Raw genomic sequence first — 17,659 nt, 5'->3', positions numbered from 1 at the left:
TTGGGCAAGGGGTTTGTACTGTAACAAGATGTGATCATCCCCAGAACCAAACCCTGGATCCATGTGTATTAAAAATCTGAGAAATTCTCCCTGCATGAAATTCTATCACCTGAGATTGCAATCAGCCCATGTCAGCATAATGAAGTAGTTTGCCAGGGTTGAAAGCATTAGAAAGCAAGCCACTGTTTTGTGAGCATGAATAGATTGAAATCACATGTAACAAGTTGAAAATTGCTAGAGCAATTTGACAAACCCAAGATTTGTTGTCTCAGTCCAAAGGGAGGATTATTCGTCTAGGTGTGAAAGACCTTTCTTACATAAAACAAGAGACTGGTGGAACAAAAAAACTGTTACTTGTTTTGAATTGTTGTTATCAGTTTTGTTAATGTTTCATACACGTTTCAAGACATGTTCATAGGATTTGTTGGCCTGGAAAAAGCATTTGCCAATGTCGTGGTGCATGATGGTCGCAGTTCTGGGAAAACTAGGGTAAGCTTTAGGGAGAGATGGGTAGTATACAACATAGACAAGAGCCAAGGGGGAATAATAAGCGTGGAAGAACAAGAACGAAGTACTCGGATTAAAAAACGTGTAACACAGGGATGCAGTCTTTTGCCCCTACTGCTCAATCTATACATCAAAGAAGCAATGATGGAAACAAAAGAAAGGTTCAGGAGTGGAGTTAAAATTCGAGGTGAAAGGATATCAGCTATAAGATTTGCTGATGACATTGCAATCCCCAGTGAAAGTGAAGAAGAATTACATGATCTGCTGAATGGTATGAACAGCCTAACAATTATTGAATACAGATTGAGAGTAAATCGAAGAAAGACAAAAGTAATGATTAGTAGCAGAAATGAGAAAAGCAAGAAACTTAACATCAGGATTGATGGTCACAATGTAGATGAAGTTAAGGAATTCTGCTACCTAGGCAGCAAAATAACCAGTCACACACAAAACAAGGACGACTTCAAAAGCAGACTAGTACTGGCAAAAAGGGCATTCCTGGCCAAAAGGAGTCTACATGGGAAATGGGGAAGTGGATCAGACTCATCAGTGGTTCTGTAGGATATTCAGTAGAGATAGGAAAATAGTGGAACAGGAGGAGAAAACTGCTGCCCTTGAGGCACAGCTAGAGCAGGCTAGGGAAGATCTGAACAGGTTAAGAAAGGAGAAGGGTAAAGAGAGGTGGGAAGTGGCAACAGGTAACAGGAGTAACAGACCTAGAACTTTGCCAGACAGCTTTGTGGTGAATGTGAAGAATAAGTTTGACCTGTTACTTCAGTTAGAAGCTGATGAGTCTCAGACAGAGGTAGGTGTAGAGAGGGCACAACAAACTTTCAGTAGAAAATTGAATAAGAATGTAGGGAATTCAGCAAAGAGAAAGTAAGTTTTGTTGTGAGGTAGTTCACATGCCAGAGGTGTAGGCCAACTTTTGCAGGACCTGTTAGGATCAGAATACCAGTCCACAATTTTTTTTAAACAAAGTGCTGTCTGGGTCAGGTGACAGAGGATTTAGGTTCATTCAGTAAAGATTTTACCAAGGAAGACACCGTGGTTATTCTGGGGTACAATATAGAGTGTGACCTGGCAAAGATTGCATCAGCAATGAGACATACCAGTGTTGAGTTTGTGTCTGTTGTGAGACGCGATGACTGACCTCATTTAAACTCTTCTGTCAGGAGAGTTAATTTGGAGTTGGAACGGCTGCTTGGGTCGGGTGCGGGGTCACGTATTGGTTTGGTTCCTGTTGATTCTCTCAGTAGGTGGGAGTATACTAGACATGGCCTACACCTCAGCAGGAAAGGGAAGGGTAAACTGGCTGGGCTAATAACAGGAAATGTAAGGGGGTAAGCACTGCCATGAGTGGTAATATACCAGTGGCCATAGGTGTTGGAGCAGCACCTTTTTTTAGGATAGGTAGGACAGAATGAAGTCAAGTTCTGAGAGAAGTAAAGATGGAGACAAACCTTCAGTTTGATACAGAAATCAAACAGCATAATCCTGGCACATTGGATCAATGAACACAGCTGTTGGTTAAAAATTTACAGCAATCAGCAGAAATTTTATTTCCACCTGATTTCATCTCAGTAAATGTGAAATGCCAACTGTCTTTAGTGCATCGAAATATTCGAGGGCTTAGAAGTAAAATTAATGAACTACTTATGTGCATTGATGAATTAGTCATCAAACCCAGTTGATATAATCTGCCTCTCTGAACATCATGTGACCTCTGGTATAGATATGTTAAACCTTACAGAATTTAAGTTAGCCTCCTACTTCTGTAGACAAAAGATGGAAAATTTAAGAATATTGACATTAATAAATTTTGCTTAGAGCAGCACTTAGAAGCATGTGCAACAGAGATAGAATTTCATAATAGGTTCTTCATAATAGTAGCCATATACAGAGCACCTTCAGGAAATTTCAACCTGTTTATAAACGGTCTTGAAGATTTATTATCTCATCTAAAATTAAAAAACAAAGAGCTAGTGGTTTCTGGTGATTTTAATATAGATGTCCTGAAAAACACTGTCAGTGAACAGTTACTGAAATCAGTTACATTGTCATTCAATTTAATTTCTACTGTAAATTTCCCAACTAGGGTATACAAATGTTCTAAGACTGCCATTGATAATATATTTATAGACAATTCTAGGCAACTACCTAAGCTACATTACAAAGCCAGTAGTAAATGGGCTATCTGACCATGACATGCAACACCTAACATTAAGGTTTGAAAATTGTCAGGGTAAAACATCTATCATAACTGAGTACAGAAGGCCAATAAAACAGTCAAAAACTGAGAAATTTAGGAGATTGCTCAAAGAAATTAATTGGATGGATGTTTACAGCATCCAAGACACAAATGGAAAATACAAAACATTCATTAATAAAGTTAGCACCTTATTTGAAAATTGTTTTCCCCTGAAGGTAACTCAAATTAAGCAGAAGTCTAATAAGAAACCATGGATGACACAAGGGATAAAGATATCATGTATGACAAAAGGAAAACTCTATCTGATATGTAGGGACGCCTTTGATACTAGCATTATAGCATATTACAAAAATTACTGCAAAATATTGGAGAAGGTTATCCAGAAATCTAAACACTTACATTATGAGAATAAGATAAATACATCCAGCAATAAAATAAAAACAATGTGGGATATAGTTAAATCAGAGACAGATAGGACCGGAAATGAGGAGGAACAAATAGCTCTAAAAATAAATGAAACCCTGGTAACAAATGCATGTTGTGTTGCAAACCATTTAAACAAGTATTTTGTCTCTGTTACTGATAGCATGGGGTTGTCAGGTTCAGTAAATAATGCAATGGAATATCTGAGACCAGTGCACACAAGCAGTCTCAGTAAAATGGAATTGACACTTACTTCACCCAAAGAAATAGAATCTATCATAAAGTCCTTGAAATCAAAGCATTCTAGTGGTTATGATAACATATCAACAAAGTTAAAAGAGTGTTCATGTAAGCTTAGTCATATCTCAAGTTATTTGTGTAATCAATCACTTGTCACAGGAACATTCCCGGACTGGCTTAAATATGCTGAAGTTATACCTCTCCACAAGAAAGGGGACAAAAAATGCCGTAAAATTACCGTTCGATCTCACTTTTGCCACCTTTTTCAAAAGTCTTTGAAAAGGTTATGTTCAAGCATCTACTTAAGCACCTTAGTGAAAATAACATACTGTCAAAGTCATATTTTGGGTTTCTTAAGGGTTCTGATATTGAGAAAGCTATTTACACTTAGAGCGAAAATGTCCTTAATTCTTTGGACAACAAATTAGAGGCAACTGGCATATTCTGTGATCTGTCAAAGGCATTTGACTGTGTGAATCACAGCATTCTGTTAGGTAAATTAAAATATTATGGCGTCACTGGTAGTGCTGCAAAGTGGTTTCACTCATATCTTACTAATAGAAAAGAAAGGGTGTCATTACATAACACTTCAGCAGTAGGCAATCAGACATCATCTGACTGGGAAAAAATTACATGTGGTGTTCCCCAAGGTTCCATACTAGGTCCACTACTGTTCCTTGTGTATATTAATGACCTGTCATCTGTTACATTACCAGATGCCAAGTTTGTCTTATTTGCAGATGATACAAACATTGCAATAAATAGTAAATCAAATATAAATTTAGAAAGGGCAGCTAATCAAATTTTTACTGACATTAATAAGTGGTTAATAGCAAATTCACTGTCATTAAACTTTGAAAAGACCCACTATATGCAGTTCAGAACTTCCAAGAGATTTCCTTCTGGTGTGTGTATAAAATATGACGACATGGAAGTAGGAGAAGTCGAGAGTCTAAAATTCTTGGGATTACAACTTGATAATAAATACAGTTGGGAGCAACATACTAACGAACTGCTTAAGTGCCTAAACAAGTGTGTTTGCAATGCGAATGATGTCGGACATAGGAGATGTAAATATAAAAAAAAAACTGGCATATTTTGCTTATTTTCACTCCATTATGTCATATGGTATCATATTTTGGGATGACTCCACAAACAGAGAAAAAATTTTTAGAGTACAGAAGAGTATAATAAGGGTAATGAGTAGTGTAAATCCAAGAACATCATGTCAAAACCTATTCAAAGAATTGGGCATATTAACCACAGCTTCTCAGTATATTTATTCCTTAATGAAGTTTGTTGTAAATAATACATCTCTTTTTCCAACTAACTGCTTAGTACACAGTATCAATACTAGGAATAAGAACAATATACATAAAGATTTAAAATCACTTACTCTTGCCCAGAAAGGAGTCCAGTATTCCGCAACATATATTTTCAATAAGTTAACAGCAACCGTTAAGAGTTTAGTTTCAGACAAGGCACAATTTAAACATAATTTAAAAGAATTTTTGGTGGCCAACTCCTTCTATTCCATCCATGAGTTTCTCAACAAGTGCAGTAGACCATTTTAATGAAAATTTATTATACTTTAATTTTTGACAATACTTGTTTGTAATAGCCAAGAAACTAGCAAATGTCTGAATGATGGATTTAATGAAAGCAGATGTAAGTGTTAAACCTGTAAATATTAGACGTTCTAATTTAATTCATGTACATAATTTTACTGTTCATTGACTGAGGATCATTAAAATTAATGAAACTCAAGTTTTTCTAATTACATTTTTGTAATGTGTTTATCTGACATGTTCCACATGCAGGATGATTCCCTCTTTTATGGGTCTATGGAATGAATAATTAATCTAAACTAGTATCAAACATAGGCCTTAATTTAAGGAAGAAATTTTTGAGAATGAATTGCAGGAAGAAAAATGTTTGAGAATGTAAGTTTGGAGCACAGCACTGTATGGTAGTGAAAGGTGGACTGTGGGAAAATTGGGACAGATCAGAATCGAAGAATTTCAGATGTGGTGAATGTTGGAAATTAGGACGACATAGGTTGCAAGTGCTACTCTGAGATCGAGGTTGGCACAGTAGAGGAATTTGTGGTGGTCTTCATCAAACCTGTCAGAAGATTGATGACTCAAAGTAGCTGTCCAGACTGATTATCCTACTATATTCCATAAAATGTATGAAGATGAGTCCATTATTGTACCAAGAAACTATAATCATAACCTTTCTTGCTCACAGTTTAGTGTGATTATTTACGTTGTCAATTGAAGCAGTACAACGCCAAACAGTTAGCACTGACTTGTCTCCAAATTAACATAGGAAATGTATGTCTTGTTACCAGTCACAGTTTTGTTCAGTAATCCTTCTCCAATCTCTTTGTGACAAAAAGAAAGTTCAGAGAAGCAGTCATCGACTGAGTTTTGTATTAATCAGAAACAGGTCTTGGAACCCAGCAAGTACACAAATTTTGCTAGCATATCTGTTTAGTCATGATCCCGTGCAAAGCACTAGAGAAATCTGTGGAAAATTGTCCTGCAGATGGATTGTATAATGCTGTTTTTTGCAGTTTATTTATTTATTAATATTTAATTTTCTGCAGATACAGCCTCTTCTTCTGTTATAAACATCCATCCTGCCACTTTTAAACAACTCTGTTCATGCACAGCACCTTCACTAATCACAATTGATCCATGTACAGCACAAATTTTGTGACAAATGTCAACAGCTTGGAGATTCTTTTGCCACTATAAACTCTATTCAATAAAAAATGTAGCATTTTGCAGGCTTTTCTATTCCAGCAATTGTCTTAAATGGTGCCTGTAGAGAAACAAAAAGTAGTGTGATCTTCTTGCTCTTGTCATTATAAGCATACTGACCTGCTATGAGTCGCCATAGTGACTGTACAGTTGAGCCATTACTTCCCATGCTACATAAAATGGACGTTATTTTCCAGATAAATTTTGTATTCTGATAGAGTTCTGTTGCTCCAAGCAACAGATGCATGGTGAGGGTACAGAATGAATGAAGTTTTGCAGAACAAAATTATAATTATGTGCTCAAGAAGATGTGAAACAAATTTACCTAGAGAGATGTCTATATATAAAATAACTGCTCTGTTTCTAATATTGTAGTCCACGGCTTAAGTCATTCAGCTGATTATTGGAACCTAAGCAAAAATTTGACTTGCAATTTGATAAGACATTTCTGGAATAAAATGGACAATCTACATTTGACATAGAAGTCACAGGAAGTAGATTCTTGATACAACACACGTACTGTTTGTATCCTGAGTGTTGGACTACTGTGTTCTATAGAGTTTGATATTTAGTCCAGTTCTGGTTGGTTGTGGGTTTTGGGGGAGGGGACCAAATTGTGAGGTCATCAGTCCTTCCAGTTTCTTTTTGCTAATAATGAAAGCTTCGTAATCAAGGCCAGAAGAGAGATATTAATTGAAGGAATGCAAATGGAATTCCCACATTATTGATTAGTTATCTGTAAATGATATATCATGTACCTTAGAAAAAAACATTCTGTATGAGGCAAGTTACAACTGAAGGACAATTGTGGTGTAATGTCCCACTGGCGACATACTCATTACAGACAAAGCACAAAGGGTCAGGGAGAAAATTTGCCATGTCCTTTCTAAAATATTATTTGCACCCATCCATGTAGAGGATAAAACAGAAAACTGAAACTTGAATAGAGAGGGGAAAAAAAAAGACTTTGGACCCCAATCTTAATTATTGTCCATTGCATTAACAATCTGTGCCATGTTACCCAGACAACAAGAAGAGAGCGTAATGGGAATAATACTAAGAAACAGGCTGAGTGTACAAAATCACTGCATGTGTACACTGATAGGACGGCTTGAATAGGGGGTGGGGGAGTGTAATTGAGAAACAGTTGCTTTGAACGTATTTGCTGATGATAATGATGAAAACAATAGAGTGTCAGCATATTTTTTGCATACTTCCCTTCCTTAAATTCATATAAAATTAAAAGAATGTAATAATTCCACAGATCTTATAGTAGGGATAATATCAGCTGTTCATTGCCAAACTTCATGTAGAACTTTTGCAAGCTTTCAGAGCCAATGGCTTCTTCTGGCAGAAGAGTTGAAGGGGAAGGAAGAGGGTGAAGGAAAAGGACTCCAGAGGTTTAAGGAAAGGGGAACAGTTTATCAAAGTTACCCAGAACCACGGGGCAGGGAAGACTTACCATCTGGTAAGCTGTAACTAGTCATTTCAAATGTTAGAAGAAAACAATGACATATCACCCCCAACATGCCTGATAAAGCACTATGATGTTCATACCTATCTTTCAGTCGACGACAGCTTTAAATTACCTCCCTTGTGAATGTACTTTAAGTAAGAAAATGGAGGTAGACTTAGCAGTGTCACCATAGTGATGTGTTGATGGTCAGAGATGTTTCGTAGTGTATGATACATGATCATTCATTTAAAGGACTGAAATCATTTGAGCATTTCAACTGAAAACCTCATAAACTGGCTTGTTATAATGAAATAAATTTGGTTTGAGAGAAATGTATACCAGATTAGAAGCATTTGTGACAAGATGTTCACATCAGTCTGTAAAACCAAAGGAAAATTAAACATGCTTTTCAGATGGTGGCTACATCAAACCATAGACTTTTTTGTCACCAAAAATTTTTTTCTTATAGTTGGCAAGTGCAGGAGCTCGTTGTGACTATGGATTATTCATTGGTGCTTCATCGGACAACTATAGCCTCATACCAGAGCTCGCTCCATTAGCAGCTGGACTGAAGATGTACCTGAATGAGACTTACACAACCCTAACTTTGAAAGACCTCAGTGTTTGGATTAAGGTAAATTTTCTACCTATCAGCAACAGGTAGGGTAAAAGGTTAAAAATTAAAGGATAATTCTTAATGTTCCATGCAACAGGAAATCATTTTCATGATACAGTTTGCACTTGTTGAAACTTGGAAATGTAACATTCATTAGTATGTCATATAGTTAAGTTGCATGCTGTAAATGTGCATAAACATTAAGTAGTCACTGAAAAGAATGAGGGGAATGAATAAGATACTGTGTTGTGGGAAATATTTAGATACTAACCTCTAAATACTTTAAAAATGGAAATATCTAAATAACATACATACAAGGATTAATTTAAATTTATCCATTTTTCTGGTTGTTCAGCTCTGTGGCTGTGGATTGTACTACTTTATAAATACAGCAATCAACCACTTTTTATGTATGTCTGTTTACACCAGTATGCATTTTGAGCTTTCATCCACCTTTCCTTAAATTGGAATAGTACATACTTAAAACTTTACTTAGAGCATTATTTAATGAATGCTTCAGCTGGTGTTTTATTCCACTTATTGTTGCTCTAATTTTCCACATTTACAAGCAATGTGCTAACTGAAGATGTAAATGTATATTACACTAATTAATGGACAAAAGCCTACAATGTGTATTGGTACAAATGAAAACACACAAAAAATTGGTGGTTGCTTTACTTCTTAATTTACTGAAGTAGTTTGAATTTGCGGTCCATAAATTTATCTAATTCTATTTATAATCACAAGTGTGGTTGATTTCTGATTATATTGATTACATCAAGAAGTCAGGCTCACAAACAGTGTGCTCACCTTGAAACAGCTTATGCACAGAAATTTTAACTAATTGTTTGATCGCGTTTACTGTCAGTGGATATGTCTTTTTTTTGTGAAAGGCGTCTGAATGGGTGTACTCATCCACTTTTGTCAGTATGTTCTCTGTGCAGAGTGATCTAGTTTTTATAACTAGATTTTCCATGTCACTGACTTTCTTCTCTTCTCTTTCTGCAAATCTGTCCTGAGACAGGTATCAACTGGAAGTCCTCTGTATCTTTCTGTCCAGAGCATCCTCCTTCATTTGCTTCTAACTTCTTTCTCTCTTCACATCTGCTAGCATTCCAAACCTTCTTCTTCCTCTCCCTCTCCCTCTTTTTCCTTCTACTTTTCACTCTATGATTCTCTGTAGCAGACAATTACTATGTAATACATGTCCCATACAAGATGTTTTCCTCTTCTGCATCATCCTCAGTAAAGTTCCTTTCCTCTCCTACCCTGCTCAGCAACTCCTCATTTCTCATTCGCTCGATCCATTTCACTTTCTCCATAGCCAAATTTCAAAACTTTATAAATATTTTTGTTCTCTTTGTCTGGCTGTCCACATTTCAGAACCGTAAGTCACCACACTCCACACAAAACATTTGGCAACTCTCTTTCTAAATGTAATGGGGATGCTTGTCACTGTCGGCAAACCTTTCACTATTGTGAAAGCTCTCTTTCCCTTGCAGATTCTCTCTTGCTTCTGCTGGATGTTACCGAGCTTCCCAAATAATGGAATGACTGAACCTGTTGTAATGCCATTCCATTTAGTGATATATTAATCATGTCACCTTCTTTTCTTATTCTTATCATTTTGGTCTGCCTGGTGTTCAGTTCCATTCCAAACGTTTTACCCACACTTAAAATATTCTCCATCATTACCTATAGCTCTTTCTGTGCCTGAAACACAGTGGTATCATCAGTGTATTTGATGGTTTTTATTCTTTCTCCTACTACTAAAAGTCATTTTGATCTTTCCAAGGCCTTATTAATTAACTTTGCAGGATATATATTCAGCAGTGCTGGTGACATGCAGAAACCTTGTCTCACACACCTTCAGTCTCATCTTCTATTCAAAGAGTTGCTATATCAACTTCCTACCCTTCCAATCTATAACAGTATCTTTAAGAATCTTCAACAGCATTCACCAGACAGATCTGTCAAATGCTTTTTCTCAGTCAACAAAACATACATACATTTCTCAACTGACTTAACAAAAATGTTTCTTCTGTCATCGTCCTCAAACACCCAACTGCAGCTCTGTCCCTCTTCCTTTCTTAAATCTGAACAGATCATCTTTCATATTATCCTCTGTTTTCCTTTCTGTTCTCAGCACTGCTCTGGTCACATACTTGGTAATGTGGCATATAAAAGTAATTCTCCTATATTTTTAATTATCCTATATTTTTAATTATCCTGTATTTTTAATTATCCTATAATCTTCACATTGACTGACATTGCATCTTATTGGTAAGGGAACCATTTGGTCTTAAGAAAAGCTTCAGGCCAGATACCTGTGTGATATATTCCATTGATCAGATTGTAATTCTTGTTATAGCATCATTCCCTAAGGCTTTTAATGCCTCAGACAGTAGTTGCTCTCAACCCATCACTTCCTTTTCTGTAAGATCCTAAAGCATTTTCTCCACCTCCAATTTGTCTGTTATTGGCACTCAGTTATTTTTGTCACATTCTTGTTCATCCTCTAAGACTAGTCCTTCATGATCAGCTGTAGGATCATTTAGATCTGTGTAAGCCTTCCATTTTTGTTCTCTTCAGTTTCCGTCATCACCTTTTCCTGCTTGTTTAGCATTCCTTACTTGCTAATATTTCATGGTCTTTGTGTTTTTATACTGCTTGCAGCTCTGTACACTTCATTTATTTTTTCCTTGCTTTTCTAATTGTTTTCTTTCCTCACATTGCCTTTTCATCCAAAATTCCCCTGCTTTTACTGATTTTAACAAATTAACTGGTGCGGTTCAAATATATAATTACAGCATTTGATACTCTTTTTCCTGATTGCAGCATTTTGACAGTTGGCCAAAAACATCTCCTTTGTGTGTGCATGCTGAGAGTCAGACAACTGCTGCAGTACTACTATTGGCCACACTTCACAGCAGACCTATTCATATCTGCCATGTTGCTCGGAAGGAAGAGATCGAGATTATAAGAGCTGCTAAAGAGAAGGTGAGATGTCAGCTGAAAAAAGAAATGTTACATTAATTTAGAGAGTATTTGGAAGTAGTTGGTTTATTATGAGAGTTAAGTATAAATGTCATTTGTTTGTTGATGACTTCTGTTTGGCACTACATAGTTATTCTATCAAGTTTTTTTGTAGTCCATTATTGCCATTAGCATGGTTTGCAGTATAACATTCAGGCTCAGATTGTTCCAAGTGCACAGTTACACACTTACCTCTGTATTCACACATTTTAATAGAGAAGCATGCACAAATGCTACAGTCTTCTTTGGAAACATTTTGTCTGGCTGCATGTTAGCGTTGTAGATAAGTACCCTTAGCACAGCATTCTTCATGATAGAGGATGATTGATAAGTACGTACAGACAAAGGTCTGTCTGAGTCTACATTCTATGTTATGTATGGTAACTACTGCCCAAACACTGAATGAAGTCTCTTTTTCTGGTGCAACAGCACATTGGGATTCTATTCAGTATTGATCAGCTTACAAATTCAGTGTTCACACACCCATGTTTAAAGATATTTCGCTGTCTTCATATGACAGTACCCCTAACTATTACACCAAATGTTATGTTTTTTTAGTGTACCGGGTGATCAAAGAGTCAGTATAAATTTGAAAACTGAATAAATCACGGAATAATGTAGATAGAGACGTACAAGTTGACACACATGCTTGGAATGACATGGGGTTTTATTAGAACTAAAAAAAGACAAAAGTTCAAAAAATGTCCGACAGATGGCACTTCATCTGATCACAATAGCAACAATTAGCATAACAAAGTAAGACAAAGCAAAGATGGTGTTCTTTACAGGAAATGCTCAATATGTCCACCATCATTCCTTAACAATAGCTGTAGTTGAGGAATACTGTTATCAGCAGCACTGTAAAGCATGTCCGGAGTAATGGTGAGGCATTGGCGTCGGATGTTGTCTTTCAGCATCCCTAGGGATGGCGGTCGACCACGATACACTTGCGACTTCAGGTAACCCCAAAGCCAATAACCCCACGGACTGAGGTCTGGGGACCTGGGAGGCCAAGCATGATGAAAGTGGCGGCTGAGCACACGATCATCACCAAACAACCCGCGCAAGAGATCTTTCATGCATCTAGCAATATGGTTTTTTTTTTTTTTTAAATAAAACCGCATGTCATTCCAAGCATGCGTGTCAATTTTTACCTCTCTATCTACATTATTCCGTAGTTTATTAAGTTTTCAAATTTATACTGACTTTTTGATCACCCGATATGTTAGATAGTGCAAAATTCTAATTAATTTATGGCATCATGTGAAAGACCAGATTGCTCACATAGAGGCGCCATCATCTTGATCGTATTAGAGAATTTGAAATCCCTTTCTCTGTAGACGTAATTCAGGAACATGATAATTTGTTAGTAATAGTTCTCACATAACATCAGTATTATAGTGATTATCTTGTTAATAGTTAGCACTGTGCATTTCATGATCGTCAGGAATAGACAGTGTGAAGGTAAGAAGATTAAGGCATGATTTCAGATGTTATATGTGGTGTTATTCAATATACTGATGTGATGGATAACATCAGAAATGTTCACAAAGTTAAAATATTTGAGCAAGAGAGAGTTTTAAATTGGCAATTGGCAGATGATCTTTTTCCCCCTAAAGCAAATATATCTCTCTCTCTCTCTCTCTCTCTCTCTCTCTCTCTCTCTCTCTCTCTCTCTCTCTCTCTCTCGTGTGTGTTTGTGTGTGTGTTTGTGTGTGTGTTTGTGTGTGTGTGTGTGTGTGTGTGTGTAATTTGTGGTATGTGAAGTATGTGAATAAAAAGTTTTACTTTGTTTACTCATACAGGGTCTGCCAGTTACATGTGAAGTTTGTCCACATCACCTGTTCCTGACACAGAAAGATGCTGAAAGATTAGGAGCTGGGAAAGGAAGTGTAAGGCCAGTTCTTGGTACTGAAGAAGATCAACAGGCGCTGTGGGATAACATAGACATTATTGATGTTTTTGCTACAGACCATGGTTAGCGTTCAGTTATTACCCTTACTGATTAATGAGACAATTTGAAATTCCAGTGACAACATTACACATTAGTTACATTGAGTTTCTTTTGTTTGTTAATATTACAGTTACATAAATGTCTAGTAACTGATCAGTAATGATAATTTCAGAATGAGAGAACTCTTTATTACTACATTTTATAATTATTAGCTGGCCTGCTTCTGTGTACGTTTTATGATTATTAGCTGGCCTGCCTCTGTGGCTGAGGTCACTAATGCATGCTCATGTGGAGACAATCACCCCAGGCATAACCTGTTTTGAATCATGATGGTGGAAGAAATTGTCACAGCCAATGTTTGGCCAGCAAGGGGAGGAGAGTTAGTGGTGCAAAGTTCCTCGTCATCCGACTTTGTGCCAATGTCCTAGTTTAAATACTAAGCCCTTCTGCAGTGTCCCATGAAGTGAGGGCATGTGACACTGTTGATAGTGGTCCATACATGGGATGGTGACATTAAGCTTGGTGGTCCCCTGGTTGCTATTTTCAAGGAGCAGACTGTGTGCTAGCATTGCTCATCCAAAACACACACACACACACACACACACACACACACACACACACACACACACACACACACACACACACAAATTTTAACATTGAGGAAGCGGTTAAGTCACTCATTTTACCACTTTTATCACTTTAATTTACTGTTTGTTTATAGATATAAATTCAAAGAAAGGACATTGTCTAAACAATTAGCGATGATTTTAGTCTTGTTTGTGTGATGGTCAATCACTCAGTGCTTCAACCATACAGTTAGTGGTTGCTTTTACTACTTCTGTTGTTTTTAGTCCGTTGCATAGAAATAGCATAACATATAACAAGCAGGAGGAATGAAAAAGCAATTGAAATGGGTCATGTAATTTGTAATTCTTCAGACTTTCCTGGTGGTTATTTGACATTTTGAGGTGTCACGTATTCTGTCGGGTTGTTGTTGTTGTTGTTGTTGTTGTTGTTGTGGTCTTCAGTCCTGAGACTGGTTTGATGCAGCTCTCCATGCTACTCTATCCTGTGCAAGCTTCTTCATCTCCCAGTACCTACTGCAACCTACATCCTTCTGAATCTGCTTAGTGTATTGATCTCTTGTATCTCTTGGTCTCCCTCTACGATTTTTACCCTCCACGCTGCCTTCCAATGCTAAATTTGTGATCCCTTGATGCCTCAAAACATGTCCTACCAACCGATCCCTTCTTCTAGTCAAGTTGTGCCACAAACTTCTCTTCTCCCCAATCCTATTCAATACCTCCTCATTAGTTACGTGATCTACCCACCTTATCTTCAGCATTCTTCTGTAGCACCACATTTCGAAAGCTTCTATTCTCTTCTTGTCCAAACTAGTTATCGTCCATGTTTCACTTCCATACATGGCTACACTCCATACAAATACTTTCAGAAACGACTTCCTGACACTTAAATCTATATGCGATGTTAACAAATTTCTCTTCTTCAGAAACGATTTCCTTGCCATTGCCAGTCTACATTTTATATCCTCTCTACTTCGACCATCATCAGTTATTTTACTCCCTAAATAGCAAAACTCCTTTACTACTTTAAGTGTCTCATTTCCTAATCTAATCCCCTCAGCATCACCCGATTTAATTTGACTACATTCCATTATCCTCGTTTTGCTTTTGTTGATGTTCATCTTATATCCTCCTTTCAAGACACTATCCATTCCATTCAACTGCTCTTCCAAGTCCTTTGTTGTCTCTGACAGAATTACAATGTCATCGGCGAACCTCAAAGTTTTTACTTCTTCTCCATGAATTTTAATACCTACTCCGAATTTTTCTTTTGTTTCCTTTACTGCTTGCTCAATATACAGATTGAATAACATCGGGGAGAGGCTACAACCCTGTCTCACTCCTGTCCCAACCGCTGCTTCTCTTTCATGCCCCTCAACTCTTATAAGTGCCATCTGGTTTCTGTACAAATTGTAAATAGCCTTTCGCTCCCTGTATTTTACCCCTGCCACCTTCAGAATTTGAAAGAGAGTATTCCAGTTAACGTTGTCAAAAGCTTTCTCTAAGTCTACAAATGCTAGAAACGTAGGTTTGCCTTTTCTTAATCTTTCTTCTAAGATAAGTCGTAAGGTTAGTATTGCCTCACGTGTTCCAACATTTCTACGGAATCCAAACTGATCTTCCCCGAGGTCCTCTTCTACCAGTTTTTCCATTCGTCTGTAAAGAATTCGCGTTAGTATTTTGCAGCTGTGACTTATTAAACTGATAGTTTGGTAATTTTCACATCTGTCAACACCTGCTTTCTTTGGGATTGGAATTATTATATTCTTCTTGAAGTCTGAGGGTATTTCGCCTGTCTCATACATCTTGCTCACCAGATGGTAGAGTTTTATCATGACTGGCTCTCCCAAGGCCATCAATAGTTCTAATGGAATGTTGTCTACTCCCGGGGCCTTGTTTCGACTCAGGTCTTTCAGTGCTCTGTCAAACTCTTCACGCAGTATCTTATCTCCCATTTCATCTTCATCTACATCCTCTTCCATTTCCATAATATTGTCCTCAAGTACATCGCCCTTGTATAAACCCTCTATATACTCCTTCCACCTTTCTGCCTTCCCTTCTTTGCTTAGAACTGGGTTTCCTTCTGAGCTCTTGATGTTCATACAAGTCATTCTCTTATCTCCAAAGGTCTCTTTAATTTTCCTGTAGGCAGTATCTATCTTACCCCTAGTGAGACAAGCCTCTACATCCTTACATTTGTCCTCTAGCCATTCCTGCTTAGCCATTTTGCACTTCCTGTCGATCTCATTTTTGAGACGTTTGTATTCCTTTTTGCATGCTTCATTTACTGCATTTTTATATTTTCTCCTTTCATCAATTAAATTCAATATTTCTTCTGTTACCCAAGGATTTCTATTAGCCCTCGTCTTTTTACCTACTTGATCCTCTGCTGCCTTCACTACTTCATCCCTCAGAGCTACCCATTCTTCTTCTACTGTATTTCTGTCCCCCATTCCTGTCAATTGTTCCCTTATGCTCTCCCTGAAACTCTGTACAACCTCTGGTTCTTTCAGTTTATCCAGGTCCCATTTCCTTAAATTCCCGCCTTTTTTCAGTTTCTTCAGTTTGAATCTGCAGTTCATAACCAATAGATTGTGGTCAGAATCCACATCTGCCCCTGGAAATGTCTTACAATTTAAAACCTGGTTCCTAAATCTCTGTCTTACCATTATGTAATCTATCTGATACCTTTTAGTATCTCCAGGATTCTTCCAGGTATACAACCTTCTTATCAGCATCATTCTTGCACAGTATTTCGACAGTGTGCCTCATTATTTGCATCAGGTGCTACCTAAGACAGCTTGTCGAGTGGAAGAGGTCCAGTATTTCTACCTGTATTCTTCGCCTTCCTTCGTCAGTTCCAGGCATTCCGTCTGAGGTCTGCTCCCACTAGAAGCACCCTGCAATGTTCAATCTTCGGACCGTTGCACCTGGTGCTCTGTCTGTGGTCTGTTTCCATGTCCACGTTCTCCATACCTCTTTTTGTGGAATTATGGTACTGCCCCCCCCCCCCCCCCCTTGCCTTTTCAGCATCTCCAGTGTGGTATCCCAGGCTGTACTGAATTTTTACACAGTGTCCCGACTCGCGAGATTTTCTGCCACCTTTATTCCTACAGACTCCCCTATAACAAAGCCCCAGTATCTCAAGGTCTGTGCCAGCACCCTCATTCGATCATAGTTCATAGAATAGTGTTCCAGACAGTGTTCAGCAATGGCTGATTAAGTTGCCTGTTGTAGTTCAGTATGCCTCCGTTATTCTTTGCGTTCAATGTCCACTCTCCATGTACAACATGCAACATTGGAAAAGTACATTATAAATTCTGGGTTTTTGTAGTCCAGGTTGTCTTTCACATTTTCCAGTAGCCCTCTTATTTCAGTAGGTGGTCAGAACACACAATATGTTACACTCCCTGAGAATCTTACTGATTGATTGAAATTTTTTTTTTTTTGTAGAAATAGACTCCACACAGGACAGGTGTCCCACAGTCTTTGACTCATCTTGCTCTTGTAGATTTTGTGGTCGAGTGGCTGGTTGAGGGGCCTTCTGAATCTGTTTGGCCATGTATCCATTTGTGCAGAACACTGATCATAGATGTTCTATTTCTACTTCCAAACTACCTAGGTCTGACAAGGTGTATGCCCTGTGGAACAATGACTTCAGAACTCCATTCTTCTGGACTTGATGATGACAGCTACTGGCTTGCAGGTATAAATCATCTGCATAGGTTTAAAAGCATGGGTAGTAACATTGAAAGTGTAATGAGAATTCCACTGTTAAATATAGAGGAGATAGCGGATAGGTGGAGAGTACATTTAAGGCCTCTATGAGGGGTATGATTTGTCTGATGCGACAGAAAAAGAAA

At 37.6% G+C, this 17,659-nt stretch overlaps 1 protein-coding gene across 1 annotated transcript in view; it reads left to right on the top strand.

Annotated features, from left to right (window-relative positions):
* Nucleotides 1–17,659, top strand: part of LOC126476194 (CAD protein) — a 554,755-nt gene that overhangs the window by 484,952 nt on the left and 52,144 nt on the right. Inside the window, exons 22-24 of the mRNA XM_050103525.1 lie at nt 8,076–8,240; nt 11,061–11,222; nt 13,064–13,235. Of these exons, the coding sequence (XP_049959482.1) occupies nt 8,076–8,240; nt 11,061–11,222; nt 13,064–13,235 (499 nt within the window). The remainder of the gene's footprint in view (nt 1–8,075; nt 8,241–11,060; nt 11,223–13,063; nt 13,236–17,659) is intronic.

This window comes from Schistocerca serialis, chromosome 1 (assembly GCF_023864345.2).
Source record: "Schistocerca serialis cubense isolate TAMUIC-IGC-003099 chromosome 1, iqSchSeri2.2, whole genome shotgun sequence".
Lineage (NCBI taxonomy): Eukaryota > Metazoa > Arthropoda > Insecta > Orthoptera > Acrididae > Schistocerca > Schistocerca serialis.
The sequence above is the reverse complement of the archived record's forward strand: the minus strand, read 5'-3'. Positions and strand labels throughout refer to the sequence as shown.